This window comes from Anarhichas minor, unplaced genomic scaffold, assembly GCF_050575085.1.
Source record: "Anarhichas minor isolate MPS153535 unplaced genomic scaffold, ASM5057508v1 ptg000003l, whole genome shotgun sequence".
Lineage (NCBI taxonomy): Eukaryota > Metazoa > Chordata > Actinopteri > Perciformes > Anarhichadidae > Anarhichas > Anarhichas minor.
In genome coordinates, this window is record NW_027466449.1 from 16561952 (window position 1) to 16584984 (window position 23033).

Consider the following 23033-nt stretch of genomic DNA (forward strand, 5'->3'; position numbering starts at 1 on the left):
TCAGTCTGCCAGTCGAAATCAGATAGCAGGGGGAAAATAGTCTTTCTCACCTTGGGGAAGAACGTGCGTGTGACAAACTGTTTGTACTCCAAAAAGGGGATGCCCTGGCTGCGATTCAGCTCCTTGGTCAGGTCTGTCATGTCCGTCTGCAGCTCTGCAAAGCCTGAAAGGAAGAAAAAAGAAACAGAAAGACCCAAAAGGTCTTGAATCCTTGGATTGTTTCTGGCTCCTCAAGTTTCATTTGTTGCTAAGCAGAATGAGTCAGAAATATCTTCACAGACTAATGCAATAACCGTGGGATCTGTAAAAATCTGGCTGATTTTGGTGGAAGAGATTTTAGATGTGACTTACAGTATAATGTAATTTACTAAATCAAATTTCGTATTCTAGTTCAAATACTGCATGTACCAAACACAGATCTTCTGATCTTCTAACACCCTGCCCCCCTTTCTCTGTCGCTGCCAGTCTAGCACGGCATGCAGGCAAATATTTACCACACGACAATCAGAGCGGCCATATCCAGTCCCTCATCCAAACCATGTGTGCAGGCTGAGGTTTACATGCTGCGGAAACAGTATCAGCATGTGCAGACACTGACTTAAATCCGCGTGCTAATACCATAGCCACTTTATGGGATAGCATGTTCTCGGAGAGGATAATGTTCGCCTCTAATGAGACGCTGGAGATCCCTTTATGGAAAAGCTCTTCCTGTCACAGGATGAGAGACGTATTTGGGTTACAATGCTACTCTCCTCCGACTGCGTTTGTGCAGAAAGAAGGGGAATACTAGACCCGGGGGATTTGAAACATATTTTACCTACTCCTCCAGGTTATTCATCCTCCTGTTCGCTAAAGTGTCCCCTAAACCACCCGTCAGTTCACACCATCAACTCCTGAATAGACGCAGGAGGCCCACATGCAAAACCTCCCAAAAATACCGAGGCCCTCCCGTTCCTGTTACCTGGAATATGTCAATTCCAAAACAATCTTCCTTCACTCCCTCTTCTTCCACTTTTATCACGTCTATCGTTTAAGTGGAACTATCCCTCGCTTTCTGCACACTCACCCTGAACTCGGCCACAAATCTATCTGTGTCCTCTGAATAAATAACCTCCCCTCCTCTCCCCCACTCCTCCCACGCTTCTGCTTCTCCTCGGACTCGCGGCCCTGACTCCCGCTCCTATCGCTTCCTCCCTCCATTCCTCTTTCTCTATCCGTCCACCTCCCCACCCCCCCGCATCTCTACGCAATAAATCTGGTTGCTCAGACGTAGAGTGGCCTTCGCACGGCTTTACTCTAATGCCCTAGAAAAGACAGAGCAGGAGCACTAAAAACACACAGAGGCCTCGTTTCTACAGCGTAGACACATCAGAGGCGATGTGGCCACTCGGAGCATCTGTGTGTGTGACTGATCATTTATCAGACGCTGTGTTTTATGAGTCACGCTTACTCGGCACAAATCTGTCAACTGTTTGTATCTCCCTCCCACTTCAGACTAGAAACAATCTCACACACATTTTGCATGCACACACACACAAATATATGTGATCAATATTTCTGTCTTCCCACAAGCTCTTTTTTCATGTCAATCGAAACAAAACATCATTTCAGGTCTAATCAACTCTGAGAGCAGAGCTTGTACAATAGTATAGGGTGTGTGTGTGTGTGCGTGTCTGTGTGGGTTCTTGTGTAAACACACCTTTACGGATCTCGTCTCTGATCTGGGACTCCATCTCCTCCATTTGAAGTAGAGTTTTCTGCCAGTAGCGTTCTGCCCTTCGGCTCTTTGTGCAGTACACTACAAGAGCTGAGAAAGACAAAGTGCAGTTTGAATACGGCACGTTTCAACCAACAAGACCGTAATCACACACCGACAGCTTCCAGTAAACCAGAGAATCATCTGTCGGATCAAAAATGTGTCTAAAAAGTTCACAAATGGGTTTGTATCATCTTTTGTGAGCCTGTGAAAAACATGTGCATGAATGTATCCGACCGTGAGAACATGTAAATGAAAAAGTTCTCGTTCTCGTGCACACATTATTTCAACGGTTGTGTCACACGTAAAAATCGAACAAGAAATAAGGTTTCTGGGAACATCTGAGAACACATACAACAGCAGGAATGTGTGAAAATCCACCATAGCACCAATTTTCACCCATGCACCTGCCTCAGTCGTATAAAGAATAAAGAATACGGTACGCACACACAGCCACACAGAGCAGACAGCGAGGGGAACACTGGGGTCTTTGTGCTTTGAGTGCTGACGAGGGATGAAGCAAGTGCGGGAAACTATGACCCCCGGATTCCTTTTATCTGTTCCACATCTGGAGCATCCATCGCTACAGCAGGCACACATCCATGGACTGTCTGGCGAGCATGTGTACACAACCTACCCACAGTGCACAGCAGCAGCAGCACGCAGCACACCACAATGGACACCACGATGGCCAGCTCGCTGCCGCCGAGCTGCACTTTGGCGATGGTGTGACGGAAGTTCCCCACTTGCACCTGGAAAGAGAAAGAGGGACAACACGTGAAGTTGGAGTGCGCTTCTTTGTTTTAGCGCTTTTTCTGCTACGGTTCTCACCATGACCATTACATGCTAAAGTAGATCTGCTACTGTTAAATACCTCCCTGGATACTTGGTTGTCTTCGTGGTATTTGCTTCTTAATAAACGTAGCATTATATGATTGTAAATCTTGTACATCTGCTAAGGCAATACTCTACCTCATAATTATCAGCTGAAAAAGCAAATTTAATTCTCAGAAGACAAGAAAGACACAGAGGCAGAGAAGAAATGAGCAGAGCTGCATTAAGTATGTTCTTTGTATTGGAGTATCAATTACATGTGCAGCTCTTAGTGGGAACACAGGTACCTGTGCACAAGCACATATGCACAGACGCATCATTTTGTTCATGGACACAGGTGCAGACACAGAAATAAATTACACCCTGCAGGTTTTGAAAAATGGCCTCTCGCTGCAACGAGCTGTATAGGAGTCACCCGGTTCAGAGCAACCCAGATGTGACAAGAATAGGACTTTCACTTCTGCCTCCTGATTAGTCAGCAGTCCTCTGTGGTCCCTCCTCACATCCTTCCCGCTTCTTCCCCAATCCGAACATACTTCATAAAAAAAAGCCTCAGATAAAAAGCCTCCAATCCTCAGACCAAATCCCTCATATGCTGCTCTCCCTTTGGGGAGGGGTGGGGGGGGACTGCTTCACTGGGCTTCCTCCTGCTTTTCTCGTTCCATCTTCCTCTTTCTGGTCCAGGCATTTATTTACCCAGACCAGCGAGAGAAGGCCTTCTTCCAGAGAGTGGCCCGGTGTAATGGAGGGGAAAATGCTATTGTTCCGTGTTCCTGTTTCTCTCGGGGTACAAAAACACTCCTTCCCCACATCCACTCCTGCAGCTCAGCTCCATTTCAGAGCCGAGCCAAACACGGGCGTGTAAAAATAGATGTGCCACCGAAAGAAAGTGAAGAAACATAAATGGCCATGAGCTATGCAACGGGTCCAACATGTATGCATTTCCTTGCCGACGCTAAGGAAAATGTCTGTTTATTCCCCTGTCGAATCCGCACACCAATCATCCTCACTGCTCGTGTGCAGGCAGCCCACCCGTTCGTGTTATGACTTCTCATTTGACCCTTGCCCTCCCTTTATGTCTTTGCTAATTGCCTGTGTTTATTCTCAGACATCCTGAGAGGCAGACGGGGTTGGGTGGGGATGATAGCGAGCCACAGGTAGACGAGGAGAGAGACCGAGAAAGAGCTTTCCTTCTATTTCTGTGTCAAAGTGGGGAAACAGCTCCAGAAAGAGACAGAGTAACATATGTTTCTGAGCTATTTAGGCAAACCACTCACAGTCTGGCTCTTATTTAAATATAGATGAACACTCCCCCCCCCCACCCCTTAATAAAGCCCTCTCAGCATGGACAACAACAGATGGGGAACGTGGGTAGAGGAAAGAGAGTGGTTTTATCAGGACTGCGCAGTGCTCGACCACGTCTTGATTAAGACCTTTAATTGCGATGGAGGGAGACGAAACAAAAACACAAGCGATGAGCGAGATCATCGCTGAGTCAGAAGACCGTGAGCAGATAGTGTGTGATAGGTGAATGAGTCGGTGATGACAGACGAGCTGATAAGGGATTAAAGAGGTAAAAGGGGAAGTGGTAAACATTTAACTGTTCTACTGTGGCGCAGACTGACGGCTCACCACCCACACTAACTGCTGATTCACGGTGGCATGCTGAGAGACTATAAACCATTCATAATGCCTAGACACACACACACAAACACACAAACACACACATCTGACAGTGCGTGGACCTGATCGGATCAAATCCGTCTCAATGAATATCACAGATGGTCTGGATTCCGGCTAGATGTTTGGCTTACGAGTACTGCGTGACAGATGGGAGATATCCTTAAATAATCAGCGTCTATCCGGCTAATTTTTTAACACAAGGTCGTATTTGTGTTCTATTGTGGTGTTGTACATGTTTGCATACTTACGGTGACAGGCAGCTCGCTCTCGCTGGAGCTCAGCAGTCCGTTGATGGTGCAGTGAAACAGCTGGTCGTTGTGGAAGCTGATGTTACAGGGATAGGGGCCAATCATCACAGAGTATTCCTCCGGCATCAGCTCCAGAACGCTCGGCCCTTTCTGCGCCAGAAAACGAACAAAAACAGCCGTCAGCCGGTCAGATGTGGGAGACTAGAGGGGCCTGGTTTGAAGCGGCACAGATAACATTCATTCGCAGCAGCTTTAACCAGCAACATACATGTAGACATACGTATATGCGTTCTCGTATGCACCCACACACACACACACACACACACACACACACACACCGAGAAACCGAGCTGCGGCAGGCTTGTCATTGCAGCTGTCACACAGAGAAAGCCAACTGAAAAATCCTCCAGTTTGGGCTGGAGTTCAGCTTAAAGCAGCAAACATTCCCGCTGACTCTCTCACATGGCCAGGGAAGTTTCTACAAACAAACCCGCTGACAGTCATCCCTGCCTCTGCCTAAAATAACATTCTCAGGGCCTTTACAGGAGCCTGTTGGAATAAACTGCTCCAACTCTGTCCTGATTCAATGCGGGCCCTATGCTCTCACTCACGGGGTTAATTAAAAGGGGGACTCCTCTGATTTTACACTTGAAGTTCTGTTTCCTATGACAAGTGAAGACTACTGATTTATAACAGAAAGCCTGTGTGGCATGACGTTTGAAAGACATATACCAGGCAGGGAGGGTTTTAAGAAAGATGCCATTAAGTTGCATCATGGGAAATGTAGGATCCGTTGTTTTTGTAGCTTTTGTTAAGTGCAATACAAAAGCAATGGAATAGCCCTTTGAGGTCAATAGCAGCAAGGCTCTATGGATTTCTACTTAACAAGTCTCTGTATTTAACTTACAGTTACAGAACACAATGATTATACAGTTTGTTGACTCAATGTTTAGTTCAAAAGGTCACTCGTATTGGTCTTGGAAGAAAAGTTCGGGTTGCAACTTCTTATTTTTAGAGGGTTAATTATCATTGTATAGACACATGAGTGGACAGATGATCAGACAGATTGTAAACAAGCCACCAGTATTGCTACATAGCACCTTATTTGGAGGTAAAACCAAACCAGGAAGTCAGTCTGTCAAATATTTTTAAACAGACAAATTGGACAATCATTTTGCCATTCACCTGTTTTCTCTTCTAAATGACTTAAGCCCTGTCAAACTGATTTTTTTGGGGATGTCACATCATTCATAGAACTCTGCAGTTAACTGGTTATGTACCGTGTTATTATATATATATATATATATATATATATATAGGAATGATGCCAAGAAATAAGAAAGACCCTATTTGTATGGAACTGCAATTTCCCTTTAATATTGGAATGACAAGTGAGGCAGCGTGTGTGTTTATCCCCAGTGTGCTTCCTTGCTTTGATTATACCCTTAGGGCCCTGTCCTGTCCCTACTGCAGGATGCCACCCCCTGGGTCTCTGTCAACAATGCTTCCTAACACAGACAAAACACACACATACACACACCCACGCACACAAACACGCATACACACTCGTAATACACACACACACACACACACACACACACACACACACACACACACACACACACACACACTGTGCATTAATCGTACAAAATATGTTTGAGCATATTGTAAAGCAAACTGTATACAATACATACAATGCAGGATTTTCACACTTAAACTCACTGGACCAAAACAATGGATTTTAAAGGCCAAAACAGAATGAAAGCAAATTGAATCCACCCGCATTCCTGCTCAGGTCCTTAATATAGGATCAGGCCGACTAACAAGCGCCCTATTAAACAAACACGCGCATTCTCTTCTCTCCCCCCTTAAGGTCCACCGCAAGAGGAATTCACCTTCCTTTAAAAAAAAAAAAACAGGAAACAACAGACGAGTCGCCTGTGTAGACCGGCTGAGGCAGCGATTCCTGCAGGGGCCTCATTCCGACACTCACAAACACATGAAGAGGAAGCTGCGTCGTGTTCAGACTCCCATGTCTGTGCTGTTAGCATGTGAATGTCGTACGGTGTCACAGCCAGCAGCCCTTTTCGGGAGATGAATCCATGCAGACAGGTGCTTGGATCAGCCAGACCACGGGAACACGGGACCTCCCACTAAGCTGCGCCCCCCCCATCCCCCCCCCCCTCCTCAGGCCCCCCAACTGAAATCAACATGTCTCAGCGGAGGGGGCCTTTGATGTGCTCTATGTGCCTCTGGTTTACGTGAATATGAATAAAGGAACGCTCTGCCTTGTTTGCTGCTCACAGTCAGTTTGCAGCAAACCTTTAGAGAATACACCAGTTGTTCTATGTTGAATATTAATATGTTTTTGAGGTTGTCAATAGTCAGTGTTTTCTACTGATAGTATCACACTAGGCTAATCAGTGTTTTCGTCAGATTACTAGCCGTGTTAGCAGCGTGGCTCTATGGATGGCATTGTCAGTTGGTTGGAAATATTGTTGAAATATTATTGGATATTGGCGGTGGACTAATAAATTATTATCTCATCTTTCCTAAATAGTTAAGTGAATTAAAAGGATTACGATTTGACATGCAAATTGAATTCTTATTTAATTTATGATACAACCCTAGTGCTATTGCAACCAATTGCTGCACTGTCGTATTGAACCACACAGTGTATCGTACGGTGTATGTAATCGATAAAACAACATCCCATCCAATGAGAGGTGGACAGCATTGACTCGAAAACATACATTTTCTAATAGAAGGTGAACATTCGCTCGACTTATCAGGAAACCAACGTAACAGTGAAGCACTAATCTGAACTTCCTGTCTCAGCAGTGTCACTCACGTTGATGACGAGTGTCAGTGGCTCTCCCGGGTGGTGCTTAATCAGCTTCTCCTTGCTGGCAGTGAAGAACTGAGGGTCCTCCACGTACTCCAACAAGAAGTGACCTTTATGTGGCTCCTCCTCCTCTTCCTCCACCTCGCCATCAAAGGCGAAGGGTCTGTCTCCAGTGTAGAGGATTCCATTTAAGATAAACTGCACTGAGGTCTGCTGGGACTGGCTGGACGCCGGGGATGGGCAGGTGATCGTGAAGGAGGAGACCACTGTGCAGTGCTGGAGAAGAACCAGAGAAGACAAAGTAGCTTAAAGTCTGGGTAAAGCAAAAATAAATGTTGCCTGAGTTTGTCACACCACAGAAAAATGTGTTTTTAAACCACCAAACCAAATTTGAATGATTTGACTTAAGCATTTTTGACTTGTGCACACCAGCTTCAGCACACTGTACTTTGCCGTAGTCTGCTGGGGGAGCAGCATTGGAGCCGGAGACACCAACAGACTTAACAAACTGGTTAAGAAGGCCGGCTCCATCATTGGCTGCAAACTGGAGACTCTGGAAAAGGTGGTGGAGAGGAGGACACTGAAGAAACTATTATCCATATTGGATAACCCGGACCACCCTCTCCACCACCTACTGCAGGGACAGACTCATCCAGCTCCGATACAGGAGAACATTCCTGCCCACTGCAATAACACTCGACAATAAATCACCTCTGGCCAAATCAATCACAAAACTATAACACCGTTACTCTGTTGTTTGTTTGTTGTTGGTTAGAAAATCTTTGCACCACTGTTTAGTTAGTTAATTTATTATTGTATATATCGTGCATTTGACATTTGCATTTAATATTTGTACCATAATTGCTGCTGTAGCGAAAAAATATGACGTAATGACGTAAAATATACTCTCGTGGAGGCACATTCATGTGTGATTGGTTGAAAACGGAGGAGACATCTGATTGGCTACAGATAATTCCCCGTTGTAAGAAAATAGTTTGTGAATCGATTTGTAAATGCGCACCAGAGGCTTCCGACAGGCAGAGCCGGAGAACTTCTGGTTTAGCCCTATGCTAACTTGACAGGTGCTAAAGAAAAGTCTGCATTTTCTGTACAAGCTGCACCAGAATGAAACTCCATCCCAGTGACCATTAGAGAACTACAAACATCATTTAAAGCTCAATTAAAGAAATGGTCAGTTAGTACCCAGCTCTGTCAGCACTAGAATGTAACTGCACCTTACTGTCCTCAATCTGTCCGTGCTGAACTTCCTGTTGTCGGCTGTTATCACCTGTCTGTCTGTCTCGAAATTGCCAGTCGACCCTCATCTACCTGCATGCATTTATTTTATTGTTGTTTAGCTGTGTCTGACTGATTTATATATTTCACATACTCTGCATGCTTTTATGTTTTGTGCCTCTGACATGGATGTTTTTTAGTGTCTAACAATGCAGCATAATCTTGTAACAATGCAGCATAATCTTGTCTTTAATCCATATTTCTATTTAACATAGTTATCGCTCATTTTATTTGCTTTGTGTGTGTTGAATTTGTGAGCCTCTGTTTTGCATGTCTTGTTAGTACACAATGTAGTACAAGAGTCTCCTGAATGATGATACTACTTATATTAATATTCTCACTTCTTTCATTGTTTGTGCACGCATGTCATGCCTTTTCCATTCACCTATCAGATGGTTAATGACCCGATAAACCTGCCTCAGAATTCACCTTAAACCGTGGATTTGTATATCTCTCTTAAAGAAATAGTTTGACATTATGGGTGAATCCGCATAAATTTGCTTTCTTGAGAGTTATATGAAAAGATTTCTATTCATTTGTGTCCCAAAATGTGAAACTAGTCTTGTGAGTTTAGATTTGTTAGAGGCGTGATGACTTCATGACACATTAAAAACACAGTTTTAGCTTTTGTTCTTCTTAATTATGAGTTCCCACAGAGTTTCATCAAATAAAAAAAGGAAACAATTCAGCTGATTACTCACTTTTTCTCCAATTTCCAGCACCTCCATGGTGACGCTCTGCACCAGATCAAAACCCTGGCCCGTCACTGTGATGGTCCTGCCACCACTGCAACACAAACACACACACACACACAGACACGGACAGAGAGTCACGTCTCAGCCATGAAACAAAAAAATGTGTCAAATTCATACTGGTATGCAAATACTTTTGGGACACTGCAACAAAACAAGAGAGAAACAGGGGACCAGATAATAATGCAAAACAGTTCGACTGCAGTGCAAATCCGCACACACGTCATCAAAGACATGCCGCTATACTGTCAAACGCATGCTGTGCTATTTAGAACACAAAAGGGAGAAAATGCTGCACATCAGGATGACATTACAGTAATGACTTATGTCAGTGACTCTAGGAGGGGAATCACAAAGTCCTCCAGCTCCAGATGTTTAAGTCTTGGCTTTAATACTCGTGATATGTAAAGCAGTCTACCCACCTGAGGTAGCTCTTCTTGGGGTGGATGAAGCTGATGGTGGGGTTCTTCTCGTAGGTGTAGGTGGCGCTAAGCTCTGCACTTTGACAGGGAAGGTTTTCAAACTCCACACACACTGCCACTGAGTCAGTGAGTGCCTGCAAGGCTGGAGGCATGGTGCACACAATGTTTTCATCTGTTTTCCTAAAAAAAAAAACCCAGAAGTAAACATTATGGCTGCACAACATCAAAAAATGTTTGGTTTTGGTTTTGAGTTGGACTTATGTAAAAAAACAAACAAAAACAGAGGACTTGAGACTTGATTTGTTCTTAACAAAGATGGCATGGTTCTTAGTTGAGATTTGAAAACAAAACACTTTCAATTCTCAAATGTTGACCCGGTAAAAGGCCTCCGCTCCAAACAGAAGACAGCTTCATGCAGGTCTTGCGTGGCCTTGATCATCAGTTCTATGCATTTGCAGCACTGTTAAATGACACAATCCCGTGTCAGTATTAAGAGACTCTGACAGACTTGACCTGGACCTGCCTCACAGACTTAACTACAAGTATCGCCTCGTGGTTGACCTGCTAACCTAAGTCATGTTGGCATTTACATCCACGTCTGTCCAAAATGTCATCACCTCATTGTTTCATCCTATTAGACATTTGTGTTAAGTTATCATAATTAGCATATGAATTATTGAGTTGTGGTCGGAAACATGTTCTGTGAGGTCAACATTCTAATCTCTTCATCCTTCAGTTCAGGTGGACGTTTGTGCCAAAGTTGAAGAGATTCCCTCCAGGCGTTCCTGATATATTGCGTTCACAAGAACGAATGAACGGACGCTCGGATAAGCCTAAAACAAAAAACCTCCGACCACGGCCGTCGCCAGTGCGGAGGACTACAAGCACTCTAAAATAAGCAGTACTCACTCTGTGATGGCACACTCCAGCGTGTTGTTGACTTTGACTCTGACCTGAGAGCCAATGTCCAGGTGTTCCCCGCTGATGATGACTATGGTTCCTCCAGCACGAGAGCCCTTCCTCGGCTCCAGTGACAGCAGCTTTGGGACCTGAGCAAAGACGACAACACGTCAGATTGATCACTCGACATCTGACGGCTTCTGTCACTGGAAAAGACGGGCTTACTCAAACTGTGTTTTGTGATCTATGATGCTTTTCTTGACACCCGAATGAAATCTTTTCTCGCCCTTTTGAGATTCAAATATCTTGTCTTTAGAGATTGGCTGAGACAGCTGCTGACTACAACAGTAAATTAGTGAAGGAAACTGTGAAGACAGCCCACGCTGCAATATGTTAACGTGCTGCCGAAGCCAACAGGCCTTTGGGCTCAAGCTTGCAGGACAGCTATACTAAGAGGCAATAATCTTCATGCATGCACACACTGTCACATATGCACATGCAAAGACATGCACACACACACACAAATGTTCCTGGGGGCGAAGATGAATATCCCTGTCCAGCTCTGCAGCTACCAGCATCAGCATTCTCCCCCTCTTTCCGAACTTTCTATCCCCGCCGTGAACCTCGCCTCCAGGGAAACCTCTTATCCTCACTGACAGGACTCACTTCCTCTGTGTGCACGGCTGGAGGAGACCTATTGTGTGTTTGTGTGTCAGAGCTGGTACAAGGAGGCAGATGTTTCCGTCTAAAGGCTCGAGGAAGGAGATGCAGCAGAGGCACATTTCCTGTCTCCAAAACTGTTTTCCATTTTCACCCACATCTTCCCCTTTAACACCCATCGGTTATTAACCCCTCTCACACCGAGCGTCTCTCAGAAAGGGATAACCAGAACCCGGGAGGAGTTCCCATGCACGGCTTAATTCTTTGTTGTTCTGGATTTTTCTTCATCCTCGTGTATCAACAGGATCGTGGTAATTTCTCTGTGGGATCACTTGCAGGCAGAGCTGCTCTTAGAAGCTGCTGAAATGATAGACCGTTCCAGCACTGAATTATTAAACAACTCTTTGTCTATAAACAAAAAGAAACAAAGGGTTTACATGGGTATTTCCACTGACTGAATACTCCAAATCCAATGGGAAACTGTGTGGGTCGAGGTCAATTAGCACAATGCTGGCTGGCTCGCCTCGACCCAGTGATGAATTCACAGCGAAGGGACATTCCAACAATCGCCATATTTGTTTTTGCTGGCAGCGAGTGAAGAATGACAATGGTGCTCAGTTGCTAGCTCAGATGGACGTTTGAAGATTCCCACACACTCCTCAGAATTCCTCAGAATCATAAAACGCATCTGTTAACGCTCAACAGACACACTCGAGAAGGCTCTCCCAGTGGGGAACAAGGAACAAGAGAGCGCAGAAGAAGAAGAATGCGGAGGGAGAGGCGGCCAGAACAGAGAGCAAAAGATCAGCAGGAGAGTAAATAAGTGGAGGATATACTCACTAAGTATGAGAAGCTCTCCCTTGACGTCCCCATCCCGCTCTGATCCACATCCACTTGGACCATATCTGTCCTCTCGTGTGCAGACCGTCCAGTGACACACACCAGCCTGGGGGATTTAAAAAGAGTGTCAAAACATTATAATCAGAGATCAGTTAATAAAAAAAACGGATGATATTGGATATGAACACTCAAAAGAACATCTTATAATTTTTATCTAATAAACTCATTTAAGAAAAAGACTCAAATTGCAAGCGAGGGGAACCAATATGAAGATGAAGAAAGAGATCTTGATCTTGACAGCTAAACAAAGGCACATAATTAATCTTGGAGAATTGTGGTTATGAACTAATTCATCAGACCACATTTACATATGGAATCCAATAAAGCCTTGAGATATCGTATATTAGAAGATGTAAGGTTCAAAGCTCCTCAGACCAGATGTGTTTAACCACAGTGGAGATTAAGGGGCTGCTGAGGCTTGTTCTCTCGCCTTCTGGCTGTGATTAAACCTTTGTGTCATCAGTGCACGCTCTACAGGGACGTCTTATATTAATGACACGGTGGTATACCGAGGCACAGGGATCTACTGTTCTGGGGCCTCAATGGGATACCGGGGGGGGGGGGGGGGGGACGGGGACGACACACACGACCTTTATCACCTCACATGATCCTCTTCCAGCTTGACACCCTGTCGGTTTATTTAGTCAGGTGCCTCGTGCTACAGTGGTTGTAAATTCTCAGCGAGTGATCGGGTGATTGACAGAAGAATTGTCGGGAATTTTACATAAGCGGAGGAGTTGTGTTTTACGTAGGAGGGCCTGGCAGGATGAGACGAGGCTTGGCTGGACAGATTGGGGCTCGGCTGGGGTCAGGCTGTCGGGTCTGAGACCAGGGCTGGCTCAGAAAGCTGCCTCCGAGCGTGTTTTTAAATGTCAGGCTGAAACAAATGCTGTGTTTTAAACCCAAACCCAAACCACTGTGGCATTTAATGAGCCCAATTAAAACATGGATTTTCTCCATAAGCCTGAATAGCGGTTAAAAAAATAATAATCTAAAATAACCTGCAGTAGCAGCCATCTGTCGATAGCGATGTCGACATTTGTGCTCATTAATTAAAGGAGCATCAGGTAAAGAACGTCATTACACTAGAATTACACTCCTGTCAGTTACGAGTAGTGAGGGTTACAAGCGCACCTGTTTGAAGAGAATGCATCATTTCACATGCTCTGATTTAAGGAGGGGAGAAAAAAAAGAAAGGCCAGATAACATGAAGCATGACTATTCACAGATTCAAGCCTGAGGGAAAGAAGAGAGCCCGAATCAGCCGGAACATGTCGGACCGCTCCAGGCCGAACTGGATTCAGGCTGAGCATCAAACTCTTAACATGACATCATATGATATCTGCTACTGAACGATAATGCTGAGGATTATTCTGTGGGGAAAAGACATACGTAAAACCAGTGCATCTTGTCGAGCACAGAAGGTGTGATGAATGCGGCCTGTAGCATTTAAACAGTACACATACACTGGGTTTGTCAGGGTTGTTAAAGTTAAATTCAAGACTTTGTCAGACATTTTGAAAACCACAAAGAATGCTGTTTTACAATCGGCCAAAGTATTAGTACGATGGAAACGGCCTTGGAGTCAGTACTTCCCTGCAGATAGGGCAGTTATTTTCATCAACAATTCTCCTGAAAATTACTTTCCCGATTTATATATTTTCTAGGTGAGTAACGTCTCCTAACAGCTCGCGATCAGACACAAAAACATATAAAAAGACTTGCAAATTACATTTAAGACTTATATTACATTCAGAGGCCTGAACTGAATTCCTTGCTCTTTAAGGCATTTGCAAATGTCCTGTTGTGTGTGTGTGTGTGTGTGTGTGATGTTGATGCAGTGTGATCCCAGTCAAAGGACGTGCACACTCCCCGAGCAGACAGAGCCCAGATGACCCCTGCTCCACATTCCAGAGCCGCCCCACTGCGGTGATATTATGGTTTTCAGAGGCCGATATTTTGGAGACGTCTCCGATCATTTCCCTCGAGTGGATGACGAGGATCACCAACAATCAGGTCTGTGAGTGTTCGGGTGTGAGTGTCATCTGAGGTGCAGCTAAAAAAGAAAAGGGGCGAGGGCCACTCAAGGCTCATATGAAAATGATAGCAAGGGCAGCACGGAGGGATCTAGAGAAGTGCTCCAATAAATGAGGTGTGCCTCGACTGACTGTGCCATCAATTAAAATGTTGACACCGACGCGAGTGCAGCGCAGGCTCTCCTGCGCTGCACATTTTCCTTGTGGCACACAGCTGTGAACTTTCACCTCCCAGCACACGAGCAGGCACCTGTCTCAACAGCCCTGGTAAATGAGGTCACATGTGCCGTGTGTCAGTGAGTATATGGCATTTCTGCAAGAGCCAGTTAGAATTTCAGAACGTCTGAATGAGGATATTTTTGTAAAACACAGTCATTCTATACAGTCCTCACATCTTCAAGTGGATTTAGGGATGTGGTATGAATAGGTTGACGTTTTTATTTTAAATAGGGTTTATAATAAGATAAGATTAAATGTAAAGCCTTTAAGTTAAAGGGATAAGATAGGATCATATAATTATATAAAAGGGAGGTCCCTACAAGGATAAAAAAGTAAAGATGTACGTGTGTGTGTGTGTGCAAATGTGCTGACATTGTCAGATGCACTGACGTGTTATGATTTGTCAGTGCCACTTCCAGCAACGAGGATATGCTCTGCTGTCATAACAAGCAGCCCGCAGGAGCCACGGAGGAAAATGACGACACGAGACGAGAACACCCCTGGAGTGAAATGCGATTCGCTGTTTTCAGGAAATGTGCGGTTTCGGGGGAATGTGTCAGGCAGCTGGAGTGACAGGTAAGACCCGCGGGTCACCCTCGAACCGGTCTTAATACAATGATTGGCTCCAGCGGAGCGAGACCAGATAAACAGTTCCATTCAAGGAACATTACAGATACTGAATGGAAGTTTGGATGTAACTGTAGAGTTCTGGTGCGCCGGTGTCAAAGCGGGGTCCTGCTGTCTCCATGGTGACAGTGTGATGGTCCCTGAGCTACGGAGGGACGCCGATGCATAATGATATTCGTGAAAATTAGCCCTCATGAACACACGAATACTAAACCATGCAGTGAAGGTTGATGTGTAGGAGGGTAATGATCTGTGATGGTGATCTGTGGGAGGAAGTTTAATAACTCATTTAAATGTGGTTCAACTGGGGTTTTCTTTAAATGAGAGCTTTTCAACTACAAAACTGGATCATTGGCTCTGAATGGGCTTCATTTGTACCGTAAGTTACGGATCACATACCACTCTGTGGGTGATCAATAACAGAAAGTTTACAATTCTGTCCCACTTATTTGTTGCCAGAGATATCGGATAGAGGATATCTTTTTTCATTACATCCATTCATCTTTCTTGTAAATCCATTACCCACAATGCAACTCAACCCCTGACAGTTCGGTTGGAGATTCGGGTGTGTTATAGAGACAGAACGTGATATACTCTAAAAGCCAGTGTTCCTAGATCAGATTTACAGTTTCCTGCCCAACTTAAAACCGGCCAAATTAAAAACAAAAAACAAAAAAAACAGCCCAAATCCAAACTGTGCCAGGTGTGTACAACCGTTACATGTGCAAGAGAAAACACGTCATATCTACATACAATAACCACAGATAAAATGTTAGCTGAATAAAAGATAACACTTAGTTGTGGGTTCTTTTACCCTGTAGGTAGGGCGTCCCACCACACAGCAGCTTCTTGGTATTTTTCTATTGTTTGCCAGCAGAAGACAGTGAAAAGGTTCCACCTTAACGCAATGCAAAGTGTTTTTGCGTCCGTTGTGGGCGCGAGTTAACTGCAGCGGCTAATGTTGCCTCGAGCTGTTCGCCCAAAGCACAGCTGAGGAGCGACCAGAGCTCTGGTAAGCTCACTACTTCCTTACTCCCCCCCCCCCCCCCCCCCCCCCCCCCCCCCCCCCCCAGAGTTTTTTTCATTTTCAAACTCGTAATCTCCCTCTGGAGCCACAAAAGGCTTCATATAAGCAGTAGCACTCCCCGAGACCGGTAAACAAGACTTTGATGTTTAAAACGGGTGGTGTGTGTAACAGCGGTATTACAGGTATTCAAGATTTTACAGTGGTTCCCAGACTTTTTAAACTTCATTTATTTCATGCTTTTCTTAGCAGATAAGGCCGTCCGGTCTGTCAATTAAATGCAATAAGTCAGGTAGAGCTCTCACTGCACCGTGTGGTCTGAGCTTCAGGTTTCACACAGTGTTCAGGCTTGACACGTACAGTCCAAGTCAGGATTCCCTTGAGGTTTACCAACTGTGACAAATATTTCCATCGCTTGATCTCCATCTCTGCCTGCCGTCCACCGGGCCACTTATCCGCCTGACAGCATGTCAGGATACGATGACAATGGGTAATTGTTATAATTGTTAGCTATCATCTCCACCAGTCCTAATTGCAGCACAGCTGCTTATTTTATCAGGGTATTAAATATAAATGATGTTAATGTATAGGACATGCTGATTTCATCCATCTTGTCATTCTGACAGTCTTCTTCTTCTCTCGGCTGTTCCAGGTAGGAGTCGCCACCATTATCTATCGCTAACCCTCGAATAATGGAAATCTGATGTTATGATTTGGCATAGGTGTTATGTCGAATGACATTCCTTAGCGGCCGTGGGGGCAGAAACCGAAGCCCTGGGAGGAAGCCCACTCCAACACAGGGAGAACATGCAAACTCCACATAGAAAGGCCGAGGTTGGGGGATCGAACCCTGAAACTTCTTGCTGTGAGGTGACAGTACTAACCACTGCACGACGGTGCCATTCTGACAATGCAGATGATATAAAATGTATGTTGATAAGCTTGAGCAAACACTTAAAGAACAGTTGAAAACAGCTAATACATGCACATTTGTGAATCATAATACAGCCATATTATAGAGCACTTACTCTAGAGAGACAGTGTAGAGCTCAGGCAGGAGAGTGCACGCTCCATCTCCAATAGAGACCTTTACAGCTCCAGACCTCCTACCCAGGTTCCTGCCTTGTACTGTCAGCAGGGTGCCTCCTTCCACCGGACCCCTCAGGGGGAAGATCTGACAAAACACAAAGTGAATACAATGAACAGGGTGTGGGGGGGGGGGGGGGGGGGGGGGGGGGGAGAAAATCCTGTGAAAACCCTGCAATATGCACAATAAATTAGAGCTCATAAGTAGATTACCTCCCTAAAAATGTTCCACTAATGACGGGTGATAATGAACGTGACAGAGAATTAAGAGAATGCAGATGCTTTGGACATGAAGGGTGGCACACGGAGAGATAAGGACAAGTGTTATTCTGCTAAAGACTGAGATCTAATAGAATAGACACACGGTTTGAGTACACACACACAGACACACACACAAACAAAGAAGACTCTTAACTGTGCCTGTCTGAGACTCTTCAGCCTCTAATCCTCTACAGCACATGCAAATAAAGAGCCGCCTAAGAGCCCCCTTCACATCCCAGAAGAGACAGGCAGAGCGAGAGAGAAAGGGCTGGAGAAGCGAGGTGGAGAGCACAGCAGAAAGGTGGATGAGTGGGGAGGCAATTTAGGAAACTGAGTGTCGAGAGGAGAGTGAATGCTGATGGTGGTGGTGAGAGAGAGCAAAGCTGGGGGGGGGGGGGGAATTAATGCACAGTGCTATTCCCTTTCATCTGTTTTCCCGTGTCTGCTCTGTCAAATTCCTCAGTCCCATTTCTTCTGCCATTGTTCAGAGGCATGCTCTCACGCATCATTTCGTCCCGTGCCTTTTGCTCTTTTAACTTTACTCTCGAGATGCCGAAAAGGAAAAGAAGAGCAGGGACAGTCACCTCTCCAATCACCTCGGAGACGCAGCTTCAAGAGATAGCATCTCCGAGCGCCCAGGCAGCTGCAATCAACTCTTATTTTGCCACTGTAGCGCAGCAAGCCCAGCTGCGTGCCTGCTTTTCAGACTGACCCCCCCCCCCCCCCCCGAGCCGAGGTCAGTGTGACCCCTCTGTGTTATTAGCCCAGGCTCCGGCTCTATCACAAACTGAGCCTCAGAATGAAAACAGCTCTTCTGTTTGGTCTAGGTGAGGGGACAAGGCTTGCCGCTGCATACAGATAATTTGAAGCCCGCAAGAGTGACAGCGCAGATAAATAAACCTTATATTTCCCAGCTAAAAGAGGGAGGCAGTTAAGTAAAGAAGGAGTGTGTTTATCTTAATATTAAAACAGCAAGTGTAAAAACAAGCCAAGCCATTACTTGGAGTATTTCTGTGGGATCTACACCACGGGAAATGTTTTTGTGGTTATATTTAGCTTTTGGATATCAAGTGCTCCCTGTGCTGACTTATATACATATATATAAACTTCCTTTGACAAAAACACATTCCTTCATACAGATGTTAACGCACAAACACACCATAAATGTACGTGTGAGCACATATGCGCACACACTGAAGCACGGCAGACAAACTAAAAGCACCCAGAGCTCCGCAGTAAGCAGAGCTACTTATCATCATCACCATGAGTCTTATAGCACCTAATGTGTCTCTGCGGTGCCGTTGAGCATCGACATCAACATCAGCTGGCATGCTGTTCATTTACACCTCTTACAAGTCTTGATTTATAGCGCAAACTCTGCCAGGCCTCCAGGGAGATCACAGGGTGTGAATGTGTCGCTGCAAAGAAGAAGAAGAAAAAAAAACACCCAACAAGGAATGTTGTATTCCACGCCCTTGAATTCAAAAATATTCAAAATGTATTGTACGAGCAGATACGGCCAACCTGTTCCAGTTAAACGCCCTAACTGATAAAATCCATATGTTTTTCTTTTTGTTATATTCTGTGAGGTCAGAGCTTTCATCTTCCTCACTCCTCAGCTCCTCTACATCACTCTAATCAAAGAGGACGCGAGGACAAAAACAGGAAAAGGCCCCTCACTATATGCTGTACCCTTCTCCATCCTCTCTCCAAAACCGTTTATGTCTCACCCAGATCCGTCTGTTCTCTGATTCTTTTCATGTCGGGGATGAACTATGTTTGGTAGTTCCTGTTTTGGTACCTCTAATCAATTCTTTTGGGGGGTTAAAAGTGGACCAGCCCACACATAACAAGAGAATAAAGGGCCTGCAGAGATGATAAATGTCTCTATTGTCTTACGTCACCGGGCTGAATAAAGCGCATTTTTCACAATTAGGTGGTATGTGGCAAAGTTTAAGGAATAATGAAATCAATATTACTTGTATTTTGGTGCTTGCGATAGAAAATTGCAGGTGACAAAGCAGAGCAAGAAAAACACACTTCATTACGTTCGCTGTACGCGCAGTCACAAGGTCTATTTGACAAAGAGCTGCTGCGGTATATATATATATATATATGTGTGTGAGAATGTTTAGGGAGAGCCTGATCTTATCCTCCTTAAGCCGGAGTACTCGGGGCTCAAACCCCTGTGGATTCTCTGGGAAAACATGGCTGCCAAAAGCGTTGCATCACACACCCCGCAAAACCACAGCCCCCAGTATCCTCTCTCCTGAGACAGCCATTGTGTGTGTGTGCGAGTGTGAGTGTGTGTGAGTGAGTGTGAGAGAGAGAGAGAGAGAGAGAAAGAGAGAGAGAGAGAGAGAGAGAGAAATGCAACAATGGTCTACCCACGCATTCGCCATCTCAGCCCGGCTAACTTCAGTCACGTAAGAAGTCCACATAAGTTGGACTCTCACAGAGCCTCCTGTTAGTCACAGTATGCTGACAACTACAAAGAATGAGGGATAATCGTGAATGCTTCAATATGGCCTATTTGTGTGCAGTATATTTGTGTGTGTGAGAAAGAGAGTGTGTGTGCGTGTGTCTGTCTGCTTTGTTTTGCCTGCTTATTCTCCTGGGCCGACCAGGTTTTTATCTACAGGAAGTTCAAGCCGACTGAGTATCATGTGAGCCGTGCTTCCCATGACCGCCTGCGGTTGCTGTGCTGATATAAGGGTTCTGGTGGTGGCAGAAAAAGGCTCGGAGGACGGCTCCAAACACACCCCCATTACAGCTGGGAACAAAACAAATGACTACGATCATGCAAATGAGCTCCATCAACGGTTTACAGAATCGGTCCTGCCGCTAATGGGGATGAACATTTCGACGAGACCGCACTCTGTGAGACGAACACTCCTTGTGGTCAGTGTGGTTTTTGCTCTTATTGTGGTCAACAAATCACAAAACCCATCCTGGTTCTTATTTGCTTTCTTTTGTGGTTTTCTACACAAAGAGCTCTGCACATATAACTCTCATGACCCAATCCACACAGTTTACACTCATACTGTAGTTTCACAGTGCTGAAGGTGTTCCCATGCCCTTCTGAGTGATTGCAGATTGACTCCGCCGTGTCCCCCGAGGGCAGTGGCTGAGTAAGTGTTAGTGTTATTACCGAGTGAACCGCTTTAATGAGACTCTATTCAAACACTCCCTCGGCAGCTGATGCTGGACCGACAGGGCACGGAGGGGGTCACCGTGTGAGTGACCCCATGATTCACCATTTTATGGATGGAAAACAGAGCCTGGGGGCTACGGTAAAGGAGGCGGGGCTTTTTGGGAGGATTGATGCAAGCGTCTGTAGCCCGCGTTCGTGTTTAACCTGCGAGCTCACCTTGTGGATCTCAGGAGGCGGGCATTGATCCACGATCGGCTGACAGTCATCCCTCGGCCTGCAGCTGTTTTCACACCAGCCGCAGAGGTGGCCCTGATCCTCGCGGCCCCAGCACTGGGAGCAGTCTGAGCTGCCCACTCCACAGTTGTACACCTCCACTAGAAGGAGAAGGGAGGTAGGGGGGCGAGACAGGGAGGCAATTATTATACTAATACAGAATCCTTGAACCGTGGCCTTAACTGTACTGTAGACTCCTAACATTCTTTTATAGCTGACTGTATATGAACCATATGGGCTGCTTGTTGAATAACAACATAAGCATTTGCAGGATGATATATGCAGGGCTATAAAAATAAACCAGGAAAAAAAAGAGGAGTGGAAGAGAACAAAGCCAGCGAGAAACAGATGATTATGTTCATGTTCCAATGTGCCTCCCAGTGAGAAATCCCATTTGTATCACTGCATGTGCGTCTGTGCATGCATTTGTGCTCATATTGCAGTGTGTGTGTGGGTGTGTAGGTGTGTGTCAGTGTGTGTGTGTGTGTGTATGCCCGCATGTGTTTTTAAAATTTGATGATTCTGCATGTTACGAAGCCGCCGTCATGTCCTTAACAGTGCAGAGTGTCTGGCTGCGGCCCAGGGCTGTTGTTCACATGCTAGACACATGGAATGTGAACAGCACATCTGGGACCGGGATCGGCAAGGATCGGCTTTTAGCTGCTGCACTGGATAACATGCCAAGTTTGAACAACATAAGAGCCACTTTCCATCATCTCCCTGTTGTCATGGAGCTCAAACTGCATTTGCAACAACACATACGGACACTTGTACGCATTGAATCGATAACACCTTAAATTGCAGCTCCTTGTGTTCTATAATCATTATGTGTAATTAGATGGTAGCGGAATATGATAGTGTCGTAAATTACTCGTTGGCAAATTATGTGTTGTAATACACAAACTACTATTATTGCAAGCCAAAGCCAGTCTAACGCTGTTTGTCCCTGTAAGCGGTTCCTCCAGGTTTAATTAAATCCACCAGCCTCATCACAAAAAAACAACATTTGTGCACAGGTGAAATGCATTCTGGGAGCAACAGTGGCACGCTATGTCAGATTGTTTTCCTTGTTTTTGCCGGTTTCTAATTACGCTCAAATACAGGAGAGCCGAGCGAAGAGCTGAAGCGTAGCTAATGGAAACTGTATTTCTCATCTGTTGTTTTTAATTTGCATGTCTGCACAACAATGTCTCACCTCTCATGGGCTGAGGGCTGTCCACAAAGACACCCTCCGGCTGTCCAATAAAGCGTCCTCTCCTCCTCAGGTTGAGGTGGTAAACCTGGCTCCTCTGGTTAGTGGACAGCTACACGGACAGAAAGGTACAAATGCATTCACTCCCTCTAGATAATAATGGGTTCTTAGTCCACTTTTAAACGAGGGTTTATAATAATTGCAATAAAAACAAGTTACAAACAAGGCTTAAATCGAACAATAATGAACACACTGAACCAGTAAGTGCACAGTAACTGAGCTTCAGCTTCACTGATTTTCATTCTGACTTGGGTAAATGGACTCGTTAGTTGTTTACTGAAGGTTGTTGTCTGTACTTACTGTTACTCTGCTGCACTTGACAGTCGAGCTATTCAGCCACGTGGCCTCATATCGCTGCTCTGTCCCAAAGTCGCACTCCAGGTCCTCCCCCTGTCGTGAAAAAGCACTTATTTAAAACAATGTGCAGTATTTCAGCAATAACTAGCAGGCAAACTGTGATATCACGCTGTTCTGAGAATGAGATAACCCAAAAAGAGCTCTCTCAAACGTGTCTGGTAACAATTGAGTCGGTGTAACCGGGGAACTGGAATAACCCCGCAATAATTGTCCCTGCCAGGGAAAGATGCAATCCATTCAAAATTCATATTCATAAACATCTGGACTCCCACATCTCTGCAAGTCATCTGGGAGCCAGAGTAATGAATATGAATTCATTCTTCATAAAAACATGAGTTGAATGAGTTTCTCTGAGCCAAGGTGTGTGAAGGTAAGACCATAAATAACCTGCGACAGGTAAGAGCAGTAAGAGGTCATTACTCAAAGTGGAAGAAATCATTTGTCTGCG

The 23033-nt window shown here is 45.2% G+C and overlaps 1 protein-coding gene across 1 annotated transcript in view; it reads right to left on the reverse strand.

Moving 5' to 3' along the window:
• The window catches only part of plxnd1 (plexin D1), a 61317-nt gene that overhangs the window by 13222 nt on the left and 25062 nt on the right, over positions 1–23033 (reverse strand). Inside the window, exons 10-22 of the mRNA XM_076100076.1 lie at positions 22529–22618; positions 22172–22280; positions 20920–21077; positions 17231–17376; positions 12237–12342; positions 10746–10885; positions 9837–10016; positions 9364–9448; positions 7373–7642; positions 4522–4671; positions 2394–2508; positions 1700–1807; positions 51–163 (exon numbers count right to left, since the gene is read on the reverse strand). Coding sequence (XP_075956191.1) covers positions 51–163; positions 1700–1807; positions 2394–2508; positions 4522–4671; positions 7373–7642; positions 9364–9448; positions 9837–10016; positions 10746–10885; positions 12237–12342; positions 17231–17376; positions 20920–21077; positions 22172–22280; positions 22529–22618 — 1770 coding nt within the window. The remainder of the gene's footprint in view (positions 1–50; positions 164–1699; positions 1808–2393; positions 2509–4521; positions 4672–7372; positions 7643–9363; positions 9449–9836; positions 10017–10745; positions 10886–12236; positions 12343–17230; positions 17377–20919; positions 21078–22171; positions 22281–22528; positions 22619–23033) is intronic.